General features: G+C 33.4%; 1 protein-coding gene across 2 annotated transcripts in view; it reads left to right on the top strand.

The window, feature by feature from the left end:
• The window catches only part of LOC114349233 (leukocyte surface antigen CD53), a 65,403-nt gene extending 43,737 nt beyond the window's left edge, over positions 1-21,666 (top strand). For both annotated transcript variants that reach the window (XM_028299607.2, XM_028299601.2), the window contains 3 exons: positions 309-485; positions 17,779-17,955; positions 21,460-21,666. In XM_028299607.2, the coding sequence (XP_028155408.1) occupies positions 309-485; positions 17,779-17,955; positions 21,460-21,564 (459 nt within the window). In that variant the 3' untranslated portion in view covers positions 21,565-21,666. The remainder of the gene's footprint in view (positions 1-308; positions 486-17,778; positions 17,956-21,459) is intronic.
• Positions 21,667-21,731: the final 65 nt, after the last annotated feature.

The following is a 21,731-nucleotide window of genomic DNA, read 5'->3' as shown; positions in this document are numbered from 1 at the left end:
TAATGATGCTTCAGTAGCAGTGGTGGAACATTTGCCTTGGCAGAGGGATCGACTTCCAATAAAACATTAACCCCTAAATACATAAAATAGATAAACCCAAACTACAAGACATATTATATAATAACATGTGCAATAAGTTCCCTTAATTTTCCTAACTGTCGAGTTAGTAGTACTGTAATACTAGCCTTACTGATAAGTATATCTATCTCTCCACTCACAAGTTAATCATTCTTTGTGATGCTTCTTTGATCAACCGTTTCTGTTCGAACTTATGGTATTTTTTAAATTGTGCACATTTTTTGTTTCAGTATATTGCAACATTGTTAGTGATTTTTGTACTGCAGCAGACTTTGGGAATAAATGCTTTCTGTAGATTAAAAAATGATACTGTTTTTCGAAACCGACTAGATAATACACTATTAGACATATTTGAGCACAATGACCAAGACAGCAACAAAGCTGTAACTGATCTTATACAGCATAGAGTAAGTATTTTTTAAACTACAGTAGACTCGCGATTATCCGAGGTAACTGCGACCGTGACTACCTTGGATATGGAAAAAACTCGGTTAACACTTAGATTGGTTGTACTGATAGACAAACACGTAAATAAACATAACTGTGTTTATTTTAATGACTAAAAACTAATACAATACTGTCTATAAAAGATAAAATTAAAAAACCTTATCAATATTACTGTTTAAAAAAGTCTTTTTTCAAGAAGTTTCAAAAACTTGCGCCAAGGTTGAAAGTTGTAACTCACCAGTTACGACTTTTTCCTCGATTAATCGCGAATCTACTGTATTGAGTAAGTAGGTATTTTACCATAACTGCCAACCATCCGTTAAGTTTTAAGTTAGTTCAGTCTTTTTATAAGTCTCCGATGACGCACGGGTAGACTCAGAAACACGTCGAAAATGAAAAGAAACTCGAATTGAATCGAAACGGAACCATCGTGTATTTAGTTTTACGTTCTCGCTCGACGAAAAGAATACAAAAATGATGGTGATTTACATGGGTAAATTGTTTATCGCTTGACTAAGCTTTGTTAATAGTTAGCCGTAATCGCTGTTTACGCCCTCTTCATCTTTCCTCGCTAGGATGCATACTTTAGTATATTATGTTACTATAACTGCCAGCCAGTGGGTACGTTTTGATGATTCAGTTAAGTTTTCTTACAAAGTCTCTCTGATGACGGGTAGACACAGAAACATGACTAACAGAATGATAAGAGACTCGAATTGAATCGAAATGCAACCGTCTATAAATATTTATTTTATTTTTTCGAGAGAGAGAGAGAGAGAGAGAGAGAGAGAGAGAGAGAGAGAGAGAGAGAGAGAGAGAGAGAGAGAAAAGATAGATTTTCATAATATTTTATATCTCAGCCACTTTTGTGAATATTTGTGAAAAAATCAAATTATTTTTTTAAATCCATCTACTGAATGAAATAATTTCGGAATGAAATAATGGTAGGGGAGCCCAAGCGGGGATTTTTTCAGTTACTCGAGCGCGTCAGATTATTACATAGGAAGAAACCTTGTACCCTGAAAATGTACCTCTACCATATATTGGCTCTCAATGCTGGGGAGTTCGTTAAGGGGGGGCCGAAAAAAAATCTATCCTTAGAAAAACTCGAAATCGTCAGATTAAGATAAGGTAAGTTAAGTACATGCAAAACAGTGTATATTTCAAAAATTTGACGATTTGACGTAAGGAAATGGGTGAGTCCCAAAGTGTCACAAGAAAAAAGCGAATATTTCGCGAAATGAATGACAGATCGAAAAACTAAAAAATACGTACTCAACATTTTTCAAAAATCTATCGAATGATACCAAACACGACTTCCCACGAAGAGGGATGGGGGTAAATTTAATATTTTAAATACGAATCCCGCGATATTTCGCGAAATGAACATCAGATCGAAGAACTGAAAAATACACTTTTCCACTATTTTTGAAAAATCTATCGAATCGCACCAAACACGACCCCCACAGAGGTGGGGTGGGAAGTTACTTTAAAATCTTAAATGGGAGCTCCCATTTTTTTATTGCAGATTTGGATTCCTTACATAAAAATAAGTAACTTTTATTACAGGTATTTTTTCGAATTATGCATAGACGGCGCTATAATCTAAAAAAAAGGATTGTTGGAAATGGAAAATAAATTAAAAATGGACAAGTACCCACTAAAATGGAAAACTTTACTTAACTTTTTTTGGTTTTAGGACCTACTCTTCACAACCCAATAGGTTCCCAAAGTGCTCGAGTGACTGCACATTTAGCATACTTTGCTCCCCTACCATAAATTTGGAGTCACTCAAAATAAATAATGGTGTCAATCAAATTTTATTTAAAGATTAAACGTATATAAAATACCAAAAAGCTAGTCATCATCTGAGATAAGTGCGGAATATAAACTTGGCAATCGAATTACATTGAATTAAAAAAAAAACGAGACGTGAAACATTACTTTACTTTTTCGCTTTATATCAAGTATCCATTGGCGGATGGTGATAATTTTGTTCACGAAGGCGCTGATTCTAGAATACAACAAAATAAATAAGTAGGTACCTACCTACTTACCGAAAGCCTACTTCGTAAAATGATGAAACTCAACTCTTCTGTTTTTATCGGAGATTAACCTTTTTATCACCATTTAGTTGAAGTTAAAAATTTCTCCAAGTAAAGTTTAACCCTCGCAGGACCAACCTTTTAGTAGAAACAGCGAGTACCAAGGAGGATCAATAAATTTCCACACATAAATTAATCAAAAAAGTGCTTCTTTATTTAAACTAATTTAAAAATAACAAAAAATAAAAATGTATACCATTTTTATTCAGTTGCAATGCGAAGACAAAACAATCTTACTTTTCAATTAGAATACGGAGCGCAGTCCAGTCCTCTGAATCGCGATTTTCGGCTCTTATTGGAGCCTCATCGGAAAGAACGTAGGCGCTGTTCTCCATACCCCAATTGACTAGCGTCGAGAGATTTTCCCACCCATTGCAACCGACGTGAAGGTATTAGGTGACAAGCGTCATCTGGCATTTGAAAGATGAAGTTAGTTTTCAATCCTAATAGCAAAATTAATAATATTGAAAATATTAAAAATATTACTAAAAGATTTTTAAATTGAAAACTTATTGGTATATTTCCCTGGTGTAACCTCCAAGGCTTCTACAATTTGCAAGCCAAATGGATGCTGCAGTGAAGACAAAGGGAAGGAATTCTACACTATGCAATTCACATCCCCCGTCTGCAGCTCGGTAAAGTTCCAACGGAAAATGCACCTGGTTACTCTACGGAGTAATACGACTATAAAATAAAAATGTATACCATTTTTATTCAGTTGCAATGCGAAGGCAAAACAATCTTACTTTTCAATTAGAATACGGAGCGCAGTTCAGTCCTCTGAATCGCGATTTTCGGCTCTTATTGGAGCCTCATCGGAAAGAACGTAGGCACTGTTCTCCATACCCCAATTGACTAGCGTCGAGAGTTTTTCCCACCCATTGCAACCGAAGTGAAGGTATTAGGTGACTAGCGTCATCTGGCAATTGAAAGATGAAGTTAGTTTTCAATCCTAATAGCAAAATTAATAATATTGAAAATATTAAAAATATTACTAAAAGATTTTTAAATTGAAAACTTATTGGTACATTTCCCTGGTGATACCTCCAAGGCTTCTACAATTTGCAAGCCAAATGGATGCTGCAGTGAAGATAAAGGGAAGGAATTCTACACTATGCAATTCACATCCCCCGTCTGCAGCTCGGTAAAGTTCCAACGGAAAATGCACCTGGTTACTCTACGGAGTAATACGACTATAAAATAAAAATGTATACCATTTTTATTCAGTTGCAATGCGAAGGCAAAACAATCTTACTTTTCAATTAGAATATGGAGCGCAGTCCAGTCCTCTGAATCGCGATTTTAGGCTCTTATTGGAGCCTCATCGGAAAGAACGTAGGCACTGTTCTCCATACCCATCCAAGTGAAGGTATTAGGTGACTAGCGTCATCTGGTAATTGAAAGATGAAGTTAGTTTTCAATCCGAATAGCAAAATTAATAATATTGAAAATATTAAAAATATTAAAAATTTTCAATTTAAAAATCTTTTAGTAATATTTTTAATATTTTCAATATTATTAATTTTGCTATTAGGATTGAAAACTAACTTCATCTTTTAAAAATAACACTTTTATATTATTCCTACACGTTCATGGAACAGTGTTAAAAGATACAAATTTATAATTTACTCGGAGTCTTCGGCTTCAGTAGAATTGGCCTCATCGTAGGATACAGAAACATTTTTGATTTCTTGCTGTGTTTACCACCGCATACATACTTGCATTTTGAACAAACTATGGTTGTTTTTGCCCACTTATTGGCCTTTTTTCTTTTATATTTTGCTAATTTGACACATGAATGATATCGTCCCTTTCCGTTTTGGGATGGTGTTGAGGGATGGAATAATCCACTTGTCTCAAGGGGATTATTTTTATAGTCCACTGTCAAGTTTTTATAAAAGTATGAGGAAATGAATTAAATTACAGAAATGCTAACTATGCCATCTAATAGGGCAGTAGTACGCCGACAACTACTAATCATTTGAGATTTTTAGGAACAAATGTATTTAGAAAATCGTATGTAATGCAATGTTGTGGATACTTCTTAACGCTCCTTGGTCCTTCTAGGGTTAAGGAAAAATACCATCTGCTTAATAAATTGTTGTTACATTATTATATGGTATGGTATTATATTAGTGTTGTACTTAATTTAAAAGCTGCCATATTCTTAACAGATGCCACGTAGATAGGTCGCAGCTAACCATATGAAATGTATTCAATACAGGATAAATCTGTTCAAACCATGAAAATCCAAATCCCCCAAACCAAATCCTAACAAACCTCCTCAATATAGGAATACCAGAAATAAACGTTAAAAATATCCTCAGAGAGGAATCTCAAATTTAAAACTCCAAAACCAAAATCTTACCAGTAACAGGTGAGATCTCCAATATACATTTAGGCTATTAGGCAACTTAAAAGGCCTACAGAAACACTTGGAATATAGGCATTATCCATGACCTAATTGACTTTTCGCCTATAAGAGAAAAATCCAACAAGGATTATCACAACAAAGAAAAATCTAAAAGATCACTCATAAATGTCCGAGTCGGTTCAAACACAGAACTGAACTGAAGTCGTAAAATAAAGAATGAACATTTAAATCGGCCCAAACGAGGAGTAATACTGCTCCCATAAAATGGAAAGTCTATTTTAAAAATAATTCATAATATTCGAAATATTTTTCGAATGTTAGATTAATAATTGTAACAGTGGCTTAATCACAACTTTAGTTTCAATAATTTACAAACCCTTATTATGATTTCTTAAGAGCATACAGTAGCGCGTCGTCAATATAACTTCGGGAGATAGTATGATACCTTTTTTCGTAAGGTTTGCGAAACTTTGGCAACAGTGCTTCGGGATTGTTTGACATAACTTGCATGTGACAATAACTTATAGGCCCGCTAAATGGAAGTAATAGAAAACAATTGTGTTATTAGTAAATAAATATTTATAAAAATAAACCAAAATGGGTAAAAATTTTATGTTAACATGGGTATTTGCACGAAATAATAATAATAAATAATAATTTCGTTGTGAAGCGAAACAAGAGCCGTCTTATTTTATTTAGTTCATAGAGCGACAAAAGCACTCTAACTTTAATCTACCCACAATTTATTTTTTCAAAGAAACACTACTTTCATATGAAACAACAATAACGAATTCTTAAGATAATACACTACTGCACTGAACAGATATCGATAAAGATAACAGAACAGATAAGAGAAAATCTGACGCAGGTTTGCCAAAATGACAGTGACAATTTCTTTATGTTGCCAAATTATTTATTAGTTATAATATGTTCGATTTCTTGTTAGAAATAAAAAACTTTAGTAGGTTCAAAATGACACAAAATCCAGGCATGGTATAAAAAAGTTTATTTGAAGAAAGTGTATTTTTTTGTTCTTCTTATTGGCGGTACAGGCTCGTTTTTTTAATATTGTATTTAATTTCAGAGTAATTTCCACATTCTAATATTTTTCTCAAATTCCTCATTCTTTATTATATTACGAATATGTGCGCCAAATATCTCGACAAAATATTCAAAATTACAGCCACAATCTTGAACCGCGCTTGTTGCTACCTGTTGATCGCTACTGTAGCCTCTTAAAACTTCAATTTAACTTTGTCAATACAAAACAATTTATTTAAGTACTACTTATCTACGCACAATACTTAACCAATAGAATACTAAGTTTTCTTTCCGAACGCCCATATAATCGGCTAAGTTCCGTGTCTGTATAGCGATGAGTTTCGAAAATATTCTAATTACTGCATGTCGTTTTCATGGTAATCGGGTGCTTTTAACAGGCGCTATGAAATCAGCCCCAAATGTCTTACTGACTCTTAAAAGAAATATAATTCTTGTAACTTGTAATTCGGTGAAGTAAATATATATTACTTAGATAAAGTTTTAACCGGAAAGTGAATGAAGTTTTAACAAAAAAGTGTGAATGCGAAATATGAAAATATGAAATACATTTGTTTGTATACATACTTTTTCTAGGGAGGGAGATATTCCGTATTCCTCCCGCACCAGACATCACTGGTGGTAGTTGATATAAATATCTTATTTTTCATGAATTTGATAAGATTTATCAATTTTTTATATAAAAAAGCATTAGTACTACAATTAGTTTATTCACGTGAACACATATTGAGATTCTTAGAAAGATAAAATTGTTTTCAAACCAAGGCCAAAAAACAAAACAAAAAAAACTAAAATTGTTTTATTATGAATTTAAATAAATATTAAACGTTGAATATTTTTAATTAAAAACTGCTTACTAGAAAAGGAAGTATCCATTTATCTCAAATGTGGTCTAGAGGTAATGAAGTATTCCCTCTAAAGCCGGCCACTCACGGTACTGGGGCGTCGTTCAATTTTGTCGAATTCAACTAATTGGCAAACATTTTAATCGTGTTTGACCGCACATACAACTATATGGTTCAATTTTACCACAGAGCCTGTCTTCTGCAATATTACAGAATTGATATCATCGACGATATCGCAGTACCGTAAGTGGCCGGCTTAAAAGGTGATACAGTAGCGATCAACAGGTAGCAACAAGCGCGGTTCAAGATTGTGGCTGTAATTTTGAATATTTTTTCGAGATATTTGGCACACGTATTCGTAATGTAATAAAGAATGGCGGTACAGAGCCCAATTTGAAAAATATATTAATATGTGGAAATTACTCTATAATTAAATACAATATTAAAAAAACGAGCCTGTACCGCCATTAAGAAGAACAAAAAAATATACTTTCTTCAAATAAACTTTTTTATCCGATGCCTAGATTTTGTGTCATTTTGGAACTACTAATGAAATAATTTTAGTAGTTCCAAAATGACATAAAATCTAGGCATCGGATAAAAAGTTTATTTGAAGAAAGTGTATTTTTTTGTTCTTCTTAATGGCGGTACAGGCTCGTTTTTTTAATATTGTATTTAATTACAGAGTAATTTCCACATATTAATATATTTTTCAAATTGGGATTTGTACCGCCATTCTTTATTATATTACGAATACGTGTGCCAAATATCTCGAAAAAATATTCAAAATAACAGCCGCAATCTTGGAACGCGTTTTCGCTACCTGTTGATCGCTACTGTTTCCTCTTAAAATATTGGGACAGCTGGGCAATTAGTGCACCCTAATATGTCTGTAGATTTTGGCATTGGATCCGAGCATGATATGTAACACCGTTGCCGTACCTCTATTTTTTCATACTATCACCTTAAAATTTTTTGTGATATTATATATTTGTGTGTGAAATGTATCATTTGTGTATTTTAGGTATGTTCTATTAATATGTTATGTATAGATAGGTTTTTACTTGATTATTTTAAATCATTGTGAAGTTTAACTTGCTAGAAACCTGGTCATATTGTATAATGTGTAAAAGTAAGTAGTTTTGAAACACCAATTAAGTAAAGTTTATTATGTTGTTGTTTTCACCAATTTTGAAAAAATGTGACAACGTTGAATTATCCACGTCCATCTGTCCGTCCGTCCGTCCGTCCGTCTTGTATGTCTGTTTGTAAACTCAACTCCTCCGTCATTGTACCAGGTAGAATGACAAATGAGGTGTCAAATGAAAGCTTATAATCCAAGGATAGTACTATAGATGAGAAGTTTGTCATAGGCTGTCTGTCCGCCTGTCCGTCCGACCGCGAATATAACTCCTCTGTCACTATAGCAGGTAGAATAACAAATGAGGTGTCAAATGAAAGCTTATCATCCAAGGATGGTACTAAAGGTGAGAAATTTGGGACAGCTTGGCTATTAGTGCACCCTATGTAACTTACAGCTGAATCTTGTGCTTGTGCGTCACAGTGTTTCCATACTGTTTTCTTAATTTTTTCATAATTTCAATCAATGTTAAATGTACCTACAAGAACAATAGAATAATTTTACAAGAACGTTATAATCCAAGGATGGTACTAAAGGTGAGAAATTTGACATAGGCTGTCTGCCCGTCTGTCCGTCCGACCGCGAATATAACACCTCTGTCACTATAGCAGGTAGAATAACAAATGAGGTGTCAAATGAAAGCTTATAATCCAAGGATGGTACTAAAGGTGAGAAATTTAACCTAGGCTGTCTGTCCGTCTGTCCGTCCGACCGCGAATATAATTCCTTCGTCACTATACCAGGTAGAACAACAAATGAGGTGTCAAATGAAAGCTTATAATCCAAGGATGGTAATATAGGTGAGAAGTTTGTCATAGGCTGTCTGTCCGCCTGTCCGTCCGACCGCGAATATAACTCCTCTGTCACTATAGCAGGTAGAATAACAAATGAGGTGTCAAATGAAAGCTTATAATCCAAGGATGGTACTAAAGGTGAGATATTTGACCTAGGCTGTCCGTCCGTCCGTCTGACCGCGAATATAATTCCTTCGTCACTATACCAGGTAGAATAACAAATGAGGTGTCAAATGAAAGCTTGTAAACCAAGGTTGGTACTAAAGGTGAGAAATTTGGGACGGCTTGGCTATTAGTCCACCCTATGTAACTTACAGCTGAATCTTATGCTTGTGCGTCACAGTGTTTCCATACTGTTTTCTTAATTTTTTCATAATTTCAATCAATGTTAAATGTACCTACAAGAACAATAGAATAATTTTACAAGAACGTTATAATCCAAGGATGGTACTAAAGGTGAGAAATTTAACCTAGGATGTCTGTCCGTCTGTCCGTCCGACCGCGAATATAATTCCTTCGTCACTATACCAGGTAGAACAACAAATGAGGTGTCAAATGAAAGCTTATAATCCAAGGATGGTACTAAAGGTGAGAAGTTTGACATAGGCTGTCTGTCCGCCTGCCCGTCCGACCGCGGATATAACACCTCTGTCACTATAGCAGGTAGAATAACAAATGAGGTGTCAAATGAAAGCTTATAAACCAAGGTTGGTATTAAAGGTGAGAAATTTGGGACAGCTTGGCTATTAGTGCACCCTATGTAACCCACAGCTAAATCTTATGCTTGTGCGTCACAGTGTTGCCATACTGTTTTCTTTATTTGTTTTATAATTTCAATCAATGTTAAATGTACCTACAAGATCAATAGAATAATTTTATAAGAACGTTTACTTCTCCGTCATTATACCAGGTAGAATGACAAATGAGGTGTCAAATAAAAAAAAACTTTACTTTATTGATGTTTCAAAACTTTAAAACTATTATAGTCGCAGAAATACATGTAACACATCAATCGAAGCGTATTGAAAAGTCGAGTTTGAATCTTTAATTTCGATTTTGAAGTAATTTCTGTTCAAACAATTATGACCCACAGTTTAGTAAATATGACTCAAAATTAGTAAAATCGTATATCAATCAACGCAAAGTTACAGGAAGGGTCCAAATATCGACTTCCAGTTCTACTTTCGATTACTTTGGGTGAAAACCTTGGACTAAGTTGTCCAATTACGACTTCGTCTAATAGGACGAAGTCCAACTATTTGTTTTTTTTATAAATAGCTCAAAAGAGGGATGTTAATTATAAAACAGTAGATAAATAATTATATTAAATTAAAAAATAGTTTTGAAACACCAATAAAATAAAGTTTTTTTAATACAAAAAGCTCAAAAGAGGCATTTTAAATCAAAGTTACCTTAAAATTGTTATAAAAAAGGAGATCAACTGATAAATAAAATAGGTCAATAAAGATAAACTATAAAAATGTTTTTAAATCGAAGTTAATTTAAATCGGTATAAAAAAGTAGATAAATAGATAAATCAAACAGATGCATGATTATAATAAATTAAAAAAGAGTTTTGAAACACCAATAAAGTAAAGTTTTTTTTTTTCATTTGACACCTCATTTGTCATTCTACCTGGTATAATGACGGAGAAGTAAACGTTCTTATAAAATTATTCTATTGTTCTTGTAGGTACATTTAACATTGATTGAAATTATGAAAAACATAAAGAAAACTGTATGGCAACACTGCGACGTACAAGCATAAGATTCAGCTGTGGTTTACATAGGGTGCACTAATATCCTTGCTGTCCAAATATTGGACGCGTTTCAGCCCAACACGAGCCATATTCAGCAAGTACAGGAACAAACTGATAAACAGGAAGGAGGAAGAATCGATTAGGCTCAATCAAGTAAAGCCACATACACATTATACGGGTCTAGGAAAGTTGGTCGAGAACACTTCGTCGACGGAAAATTGGTCGACAACATTTGGTCGACAAACAGTTGGTCGAATGCACAATTCATCGAATGGACAATTCGTCGACGAACATTTGATCGAATGGAATTTTCGTCGACAAACTGTTATTTATCTTTAGGATAAAGGGATTAATGGTGACAAACGACCGACGGGTAGTTGGTTTTTATTTTGTGAACTGGAATATTGTATTAGGGTGATTCCATTTCAAATCACTCAATTTTGGATCAAAAAAACTTTTGGATCTCCGTTTTTTTCTGAAACTTGGTGTATATCTTCTGCGGGACGTAAAAATAAGAGATTTAAGGTCAAAAAATCTTCTTCTCTTTTTTTCAAAATGTTATTTTAAGCGATTTTACAGTGATTTGGTATTTATTTAACAAATTTGCATTTTCTCTCGTAAAGTATCAATGGAAAAATTTATATTTTAATAAAAGGTACTCAAAAATGTCATTATATGACATTATAACAAATTAATTTGATTCAAAACAAGCTTTTGATCAAATTTTATAGTGTAGAAAACGGTAAAATACCGTTGTTTTTTTGCATGTTACTCCATTCCCAAAATACATCATAATCGATTTGGCTGAAAAATTTGCCCGCAGATAGCCAAAATATTACAATACCAGAAAAGTTACATGCAATATCATAGTCAAAAATATAAGAGTCTACTGTAAGTACAATTAACTCGGAAAATATCGACCTCACGACAAAAATTGTTAAAAAGAAATTGTAATAAAAATACGATTTATTTGGAACAATTTCAGTTCCTACCATTTTTGTCGCAAAGTAAAAATGGTGGAGATATTAAGCAAAAACGGTTCTCCTTTTCCAAAAAAAAATCAAGATGGCGGCTAACGTAACGGAGGAATTCATTCGCGATATTAAATTTTATTAGGCTACTATTGACCTCCCTAAAGATTAGAAAAATGAAAGTTTGGGCAGCTCGGCATGCAAGGCCTAATGCTATCCCGACTGGACTAATATACTTTTGAGTCTGATATTGCATGTAACTTTTTTAGTATTGTAATATAATTAAAATCCTTCTAACTACTTAAAGTACTATGTTTTGGCTATCTCTGGGAAAATTTTCAGCCAAATCGATTATGACGTATTTTGGGAATGGAGGAAAATGTAAAAACGGTATTTTAACGTTTTCTACATTATAAAATGTGATCAAAAACTTGTTTAAAATCAAAATAACTTGTTATAATGGCATATAATGACATTTTTGAGTCCCTTCTATTAAAATACATATTGTTTTTTCCATTGACACTTTACGATAGAAAATGCAAAGGATACCCCCACCCCCCCCCCCGTTAAGATAGACAAAATGCCCTCACTACCAGAATTATTTTTTTTTCATTTTTTTACGTTCTGTGCAATTAAAAAATGAGATTACGCGGATTTTTAGCTAGCCATCCCCCTTACCCCTCCCCCACAGCCAAAAACTTAGATTTTTAGATTTAATTTTTTTTAGTTGGGCTGAAATTAATTTAAAAATTTCAAAAAATTCACACGTATAGCTGAGGCTTTCATAAAACATGTCCATTTTTTATGGCCTCGTCGGTCGAGTGTACATAACCTCAATTTTTTTTTATTTTTTAAAACTTATAACTTTTTTTTAAGATGGCTGCAGGTCCAATTTTTTTGCATTTTGTGTATTTTATCAAAAACTATCTATCTGATTTTTTCAGATTTTCCCGTCAACTGGGCCATCTTGAAAAATCCGGAAAACCGTTTTTTTAGGGGGTTTTTGGGGACTTTCTCCATTTTATAGACTTCAAAATAGATCAACTCAAGATTTTGTTGATAGATCATGTATAATTTGAAATAAGTGAGTATTTTATGATATTAAAAAATTGGGCGAATCACTTTTAAACATCCCAAAAACCAAGTTTTTTAAAAGTTTTGTAAGGGTTTTTGCAGGTCTAATCATATTTTTTGAGGTCGATACAGCCTGAATATTTTTTTTATTTTTTTACTTTCTATGTGATTAAAAAAATTAAAATTAAGACACACCGCAATTTTAGCCCACAACCCCTTCCCCTTTCCCCACATCCAAAAACGTCAATTTTTCGATTTTATTTTTTTTTAAGTTGGTTTGCAATTAAATTATAAATTACAAAAAATTCACACGCACATCTGAGGCTTTTACAAAACATCTATTTTTATGGACCCGAAAGTCGAGTGTACATAACTTCAATTTTTTTTGTTTTTGAAGTTATTCTTCTTTAGGCGCGATTGAGAGTAAAATTTCATAAATCTGCGCGCATGCGCACACAGACAGTAATAGTTCATCGTTGCTAATCTTTCAAGATAGGTATGTATGTATCTGTATTAGCGCAAATAAGTCATTAAAAGAATATATTAGTGTTTTTAGTAAATGTATTATTTATTATAATTTTTGGATTTGTCTTTCTCTGTAGTAAGATAATAAAATATTATGTAGGTATAACATTTTTATATGTCTATTTGTCACCGTGTTGTGTAATTATATCCGAAACTTACGTGTCACTTAAAGAAGCTCGGTGGCGTAGTTGGTAGAGAGTTGGGCCAGAGATTGGAAGGTCGCGGGTTCCAATCTTGGACGATTCATATTTTTTTTTAGTTTTTGGTTGTTTTAATAAAAAAATTTTGGAAGTGGTAGATAAGAAAGTTAGTTTAATATTTAAATAAAATACAAATAACCTGTTAAGTATATTTACTTCGTTGAAATTATATAATAGAAGAATAACTTCTTACGTGCGTACAAAGTACACACACATTCTTTTTTTTTTAATAGGTACGTATAACTTTTCTTGCAGTCGAAAAAATTGTACGGAATTGAGTCGATTTCCTAACAATTTATTGACCTCAGCATCTCGCATATTTCGTCTTGTCCGCAAGTGCCCCAAATTTGACTTGTCCGGAAATGCTCCGTTCGCAAGTACGCCGACACCAAAAAGAAGAACGGTACAACATCACTAATTAAAATATCGGTTTATATTTGCTGTTTACTCTCCCACCGCAGCCAATTTTTTCATTAAATTTAAAAATAATTAAAATTTAGAAAAAAAATTAACAAAACCCAAAAAAAATAAAATGTATAATACAATATTCCAGTGACCCGTCGTTTGTCACCATTAATCCCTTTATCATAAAGATAAATAACAGTTTGTCGACGAAAACTCCATTCGATCAAATGTTCGTCGACGAATTGTCCATTCGATGAATTGTGCATTCGACCAATTGTTTGTCGACCAAATGTTGTCGACCAATTTTCCGTCGACGAAGTGTTCTCGACCAACTTTCCGACAGCACACATTATACACATTAAAATTAGTTAAATTTGTTGTCCTGGTTTACATTTTTGTGATTCTGGAAAGTTTTTGGTAGAGGAATAATTTAAAAACGTGCTCTTCTGAAGGATCTATCTTGTGAACATTTCAGTATGTAAAGTGTTAGCTTACAGTCAGTATTCTGACTACTATTCTGCTGTTGGTACTAGCTCGGTTAGGATTTCCTAGGTTAGGTTCTTGTTTACTCTCCAACTGATTCTCCAAAGGAAGGTAAATGGTAAAAGTGGACCTGGAAGAAGACAAAAAGATGGTACCAGGTTAATAGTACTTAATAGTTGAACCAGAGCTTCATACTATGACAAATTCTCGAAAAAGCACAAGAGTTTAATAGAATGCTAATCGAAATATTATTAGTTATACTAAAATCACAATAAAGCTGCACTAGAAATAAACAAATCAACACACGTTGAATGTTACGAGGAGCACCACCGAATCATGATTTACAATGTATGAACGATATAAATTGTGATTACGGATTTAAAATGTATATATTGTTATGCTGTACCTTTTCTCTCTGTTTTGAGATTAATCAGAATATTCTAATTTCAATTAATTAACCAATTAAATTAATCACTACTTATGGAAACAAAACCAAAGTTAAATATAATTCTCCAGATAAGATTTATTCTCAGGGCTAATTTATTTTAATCTATTACCTTTAGTTTGTGGCTTCTAGATATCTGGTTGTTTACTTCTTCCTGGACAAAAGAGGGAAAATAAATACACTCAATGTCATATAAAAACTCGAAATATTATTTATATATCCAAAATACCATAAATATAAGATTTAAATGAATGCTAAAATCGATTTTGTTGTTACTATTTCTTATCTAATAAATTTTTCTTTAATTCTGCTATCTCCTTTTTTTAAAAATTTTTATTTAAATGATTCGGTAGACTGTACTTATTATTATACAAAAAAAAACAAAATTTAATTTTCTCCTTTTGAATAGATTACTTATTTATTCTTTGAATTTATTAAAGACTATGTTATGCTGTAGACCTTTTCAATAACAAAAAAAATATGGTATGTGGTAAACAACACTCTCTCCTTTTTAGAAATAATCTGACTAGCCTTTTTTCTCTTCTTTCCTTCCTCTTATGGATTGTGTAATCCTGGCACACGTGCTCCTTGGATGCTATGACGGTCCTTCTCGTACAAACTGTTTTACAAATAAACAACAGCACTCGCTCCTAATCTCTCCTCAATTTTCTCTCTGCTCGATATCTTTTGCAAAATTGATATAACCCGGCTACTCGTTCCAGACAGAAAACTGGAATCTCTTCGGACACGAGGAGATTGAACTTCTCAACTCGATCAACGATTTGTTTCAACACGATTCTGTTTATCACGGCCACCAACTTCACCGCTTTACACAAACTTACTACTTTTCAAAAACTGGACTGGTCTCTTCAGATCTTCTTTACACAGTGAAACTTTCTTCCTCATCAAACTCAGACTTAACATTCTCTTCCCCTTCCATCCGTCTTTCTCGCCAATAACAAAACATCCTCTCTACACATTACATCCATACTTTTATTTCTCAAGAACAGATTATTTTTGTATACAACTTTTCCGTTTTATCAAATTCCAGGAGACACCAAAATTACTCTTGGTTTTCTACATGCTTAACAAAAAACCTTATATTCTAAAACTCAACCATCGTATTTATCGTCTCTCCTTCTAAGAATCATTAAGAATCATTTGTAAACGTCTTATTGTTAACTCCTAAGCAAAATAAATGTACTTTCTAATTCTACCGCATAAATGTATAAGTCCGTTCAGAGAACCATTAACAAATCACTATACAGTGATCACTATACTAAAAGTAGATAATTGATAATTGTATACAATTACCGGTAATTGTATATATTTAGTAGAATCGACGGTAAATGTAGGAAATTGTTTTCAATTATCTACTTTTACCGGTAATTGTAAACAATTACTAAAGACCAGCGGTAAAAGTAAGTAAAATGGTGAAATAAAAACAATAAATTCCAACAGCTGTTAAAGAAGTGTGATTTTTATTGAACTGAATTAAAAACAACAGACATTTTGTTTAACCAGAATTGAGCTTTGTATCTGGATTAATACTACTACTTCACTTACTTGCTGTTTGTTGTGACATGGCAAACTCTTAAAAGCTGATTTGGTTCATCCACTTCTGCCTCTTCACGTTTTTCAGAATCAGGACGTGACTAGGTTTCCTCTACTTCCAAATCTTCTTCAGTCGAAATAATTTCTAGAGCCTCTTCTGGCGGTGATGAAGTTTTGAAACCAATTTTGGCAGGAACCCCAAACATAGCTTCATATGAACTGCACTTGATACCAGAAGGGCTAGCTCGGTTCTTGGCGAATTGTACAGATCGAATACTCTCTGACAACTTGTTTGTTTGGTTGCTTTCCAACCAGGAACTTAGTATATTTTTAATGTCTTTACTCACACGTTCAACAGATCTTTGTGACTGACTATGTCTTGGCTTACCGTGCACTCTCTTCAAATCTTTCCACATGGAGTTCAGTTCTTCCATAACTATGTTGGAGAATTCTCGTCTATTGTCACTTTGAAAAATGCTAGGAGCTCCAAAGGCACAAAATAGGTCAAGAAGAACTAATGCAACTTCTTCTGCACGTTTAGTTTTCAACGGCCGTAATTATTGTACAAATTTTGTTAAGTGATCTTGGTAGACAAAAATGAACTTGAATTCATTATCTAAGTACTTGGGCTTGCATAATTATCTATCACATCTATTTGACATCTACTATTTATTTCTTATTGACAGTATAGGTTTCACTACTGAACCTCTTTTGGAAACTTTAGATTTTTTCTGGCAAGTTTCACACAGATCCAAATAGATTGTTATGATTTCTACAGTTATATATTGTGGAATTCCGCTTGCGTGGCGATCGTTATAATTTGAATTTCTTATTTTAACCAAGATCCTCTGGGAAATGTATACAATTACCGGTAAAAGTAGGAAATAAAAGGCTTTTAAAGAATATTTCCTACATTTACCGTTGATTCTGGTAATTTTATACAATTACCGGTAATGTACACAATCTGGCAATTGTCAGATAATCTGGCAATTGTACACAATCTACTTTTGCCGTAACATATACATTGTAACATTCATCGCGTCTTGGTTTGTTTATGTCTAGTGTATCTTTGTTGTGATTGTAGTACCGTTATAGTTATCTCACCATCCAAATTGAAATTTAATTAAAAGTCTAAAATTTGCAAATGTTAGAAACCTCGGAGGAGTAACCAGTGAAGGTTCCCATTGTTTTCATGGTGGGATGTAGAGTAATATTTTTAATGTTGTTTTATGTGATATTAGATTGAAAATATAGTCTTTTGCTAGCAGTTGACGCTAGGGCATCCCTGCCATTTCGTTCGTTGCAATCCGTAACTTCACGCCGGGGTTTGTCCTAGTTGGGTCAGAGAGAGCAGCATATGTGCGTCCTGATGAGAGACTAATAAGTTTCGAAACCAGTAGAGGTGCTTGCTGCACTCTCTGATTGAACTAGAGTATAATGCTGCTGTAGTTTTGTGTTGCAACGAAATTGAAAATGGTTGTTTATTTTTGATGAAATTTAATTTTTTGTATGTTTCAGCTAAAATGCTGTGGATTTAATGGATCTGAATACTGGAATGACACAATACCAAAAAGTTGCCACAAGACAGATTCTTCTGACATTTTTGATGTGCCTTGCAACGATGAACTGTTTAAGTATATTAAGCATTGTCAACGTGTATTGGGAGTATCAATAACATTACTGTCCGTTGCAGAGGTAAATGAACGAATTTTTAATCTAGCAAATTGAAAATAAATATGTGTGTGATAAACAACATGATTTTTCGTTTTACTCGCTAGTTTTTGTGAATGTGAATGTAGGGTTATGGTTTGGTTTCAAAATATTTAATTTGTCCAATTCTGTTAAATCGTATCTACAAGGTTCGAAGATCGTCCTGAGGATCTTCCGTTCTAAGGCCCGGTCTTTTCACCTCCGAATAACTATTTATTGGAAAGTTTATCCGGCAGATTACATGTAAATCTGTCAAATAAACCTCCGAATAACTTTTATTCGGAGGTGAAAAGACCGGGCCTAAGACTAATAATTTTTGTTGTTTCACGTTGGTTCAATGTCCAAGTTTACATACTTCCATACTACCTTTGTTTAAGCTGCCTTTTAAAGCAATTTTGATTTAAATATTGTCGCTAGGAAGTATTTAGTATTGTCGCTAGTAGCTCTATTTCCTGACATGATTCTAGCTGCTAGATGTTTTTCATAACTGTTCTTCACATCTCAATTCTTTGACAACTTCGAAATTATATTGATTTATTGAAATGTTTTATTGAATTGTTTGTCTTGAATTTTTGGTAACTACCATGTACTTGGTCTTATCTTTGTTGTAGGGATGGCGGTTATTGACAAAACACCGGTTTTCGGTTAAACCGGTTTTTTTAACTTACGGTTTAGCCTAGCTGTTATAACCGGTCAACAAAACCGGTTATTACAAAAACCGGTTTTCGGTTTTAGGAATCAATATCCAATACCCAACAGATTACAGCGTTACATTTACATTGCAGTTTAGTTTTCGATACTCCAACATCCATATCGATGTCGTAGTATTGCGTAGTGGGATAGGGAAGGTGAAACTGGAAGTTCGAACTAGCCAATTGGGATCAAAAATAGGAAAACGGTTTCGGTCAGCTTAAAATTTCTACTTTGTGCGCGCTAGAGCGCAAAATTTCCCAATTTTTTCTAGTGATGGTGTTCTTGAATACGAAGAATCAACTAGTATTCGATTCCTGAAAGTTCTCGAGATATCTCGAGAGCTTAAATCGAAGTATTCGAATACTAGCTTGCTGGTGGAGCCTCTAGTTTATCTAAGGTTTGGCTAATAGACACAAAATCCGTAACAAAATAAAAGTGAGATACGTCTCAACTCAAGTAGCCAATCTTAAATGGAAGTTCTCAGGACACATTTGAAGAAACACACCGGGTAAAAATGGATGCAAAATGTCCAAGATAGAGAGGAACGGAGGAATGAAGAGGATTCTCGTTTGTGTATAGCATCTATACAATTACAACTAATTATGATTGCACAGCTGATTGATATACTTATTTTTAATATGCATAATATTATATTTATTTTTAATAGAATGCCCTAATTCACCAAAAAAGACGTGCTCATTCGTAATATCATAAAAATTGCCAATTCAGCCTACCACATTTCTTAAAAATAATTATTTTAGGGAGTGTGAGAGTCATTAACGAATATAAACACTAAACGTATCAAGAATATTGATGAATTTACAACAAACAAGATTTTTTCTCTGAATTCAATATTTTTTTCAGAGGTATAATAACTTATCCGGTTTTTCATTGGTTATTACTTTAAAAAGAAAAAACCGGTTATAACCGGGACAAAAACAACCGGTAAAACCGGTTATTGCAAAGTTAAAAACCTGGTTGTTGACCTTCAGGTCAATTTCTCTGGCCCCGCGTTGCATGCTCTACCGCAAATACCACTATGAAGAGAGATGGATCCCATGTACGATATAAAATTACTTCAATTTCTTATTCAGTTTTTTTTACTGATGGAAAAAAATCTGTTGAAAAAATTGCTCAATTTTGCTGTTGGTTTTCGTAGCCGGAGGAGTTAAAAACATCGAATACGAGCACAACGGACTTTCACACAAAAATTACATTCCATATAACGAATATTTGATCATGGTAAGATCAAGAAACCCTACCATCTGAAGTGTACGGTGTCAGCATGCAGAATGGTGGCAAATGGTGGCATGGTGGAGGATTTTAATTACAGCCGACACAGACAGGGTGTGCTCGTTAAGGTGGTTTCACTTTTTCTCATATCAAGTGACAGTTGACATATGACATTTTAGCAATTGAATTGAACAACTTTTTAACAAAGTCTGTAGTTACATAAATCTGGTTTTCAAAAAATATAATGAAATACATTTTGAGAAAAGACTTAAGGTCCAAGATAAATCAGTTGACAAGTTATCCTTCAAAAACTGAACTCGATTTTTTTTTAATTAATACAGCATGTAAAGAAACTTGATGGCTAAAAAAAAAACTTCACCATCAAGTTTCTTTACATCCTGTATTAATTAAAAAAAAAAAAAGATTCGAGTTCAGTTTTTGAAGGATAACTTGTCAACTGATTTATCTTGGACCTTAAGTCTTTTCTCAATATGTATTTCATTATTTTTTAAAAACCAGATTTATGTAACTACAGAGTTTGTTAAAGAGTTGTTCAATTTAATTGCTAAAATGTCATATGTCAACTGTCACTTGATATGAGAAAAAGTGAAAGCACCTTAACGAGCACACCCATAGAGTTAAATATTAGCATAGAGAGAGTGTCATTCAGAGCGAAGTGACGACACCATCTTTTTTATTTGGATTAGTACTGTTTCACTCTTACGCATAGTAAAGCTGCTACAGTTGTCCTCCTCTTCCGTGCCTATGTTCACACTGAATGTCATTATAGATTCTCGATACAATGTGTTAGAAGGAGATGCAGCAAACCAGTGCCCTGAGATCTTGTCGTCAGGAAGCGCGGAAGGTGGGCTCCCTCTATGTTAATATATACCTCTATGAGCACACTCTGTCTGTGTCTGCTGTCATTAAAATCCTCCATCATGCCACCATTCTGCATGCTGACACCGTACACTTCAGATGTTAGGGTTTCTTGACCTTACCATAATCAAATATTCGTTATATATAATGTAATTTTTGTGTGAAAGTCCTTTGTGCTCGTATTTGATGTTTTTAACTTTTCCGGCTACAAAAACCAACAGTAAAATTGAGCAAATTTTTCAACAGACAGACAAGGTTTTTTCCATCATTAAAAAAAAAGTGCATAAGAAATAGAAGTATTTTTATATCGTACATGCGATCCATCTCTCTTCATAGTGGTATTTTGAACTTTTTGGCGTAAGTTAAACTTTTGAATTCTAAGATCAATTATTCATTAGCGACCTTTTTCTTGTAGCATAGCTCTGAAGATGGCTTTCTAAGCCGAAAGCGGTCAGCTAGGAATTATTTATTTTACAGACTTAAAAAGTACACTTGTTCCTCTTTACCTGTTTTCTTAATCTATATTCTACTTAAATTGTAGTCTGTCAATTAATCGTTGGCTTTTTGATAGATACTATTTCATTATTAGGATTATTACATTCTATTAATAGATACTATTTCATTATACTAAAAAATCGAAGTTGCTTTCTATACTTTTAATTAACTTACTTTAATTATTTTTAGGTAATCGCAGCAGTTGTTTCGCTTTACTTTGTGTACCACCTTAGAAGCAAAGCTACAGAGTTCGTTTTTATCAAAGACTACTCCTTTCAAGACGATCTCCTTTGACAATTGTTTCTAATCCCCGTTTTTTAATTAAAGTGGAAAGAGTCGATTGATTCGAACAACATTTGATGAGAATTTATTTTATTAATAAAATATTAAAACTTGCTCGTTTGTGATTTTCACTCGAAAATAAATAATGCACCCCACTCCAGTCGAATAAAGTAATAGTC

This window comes from Diabrotica virgifera, chromosome 3, assembly GCF_917563875.1.
Source record: "Diabrotica virgifera virgifera chromosome 3, PGI_DIABVI_V3a".
NCBI lineage: Eukaryota > Metazoa > Arthropoda > Insecta > Coleoptera > Chrysomelidae > Diabrotica > Diabrotica virgifera.
Note: the sequence above shows the minus strand (reverse complement) of the source record. Positions and strands in the feature narration are given on the sequence as shown.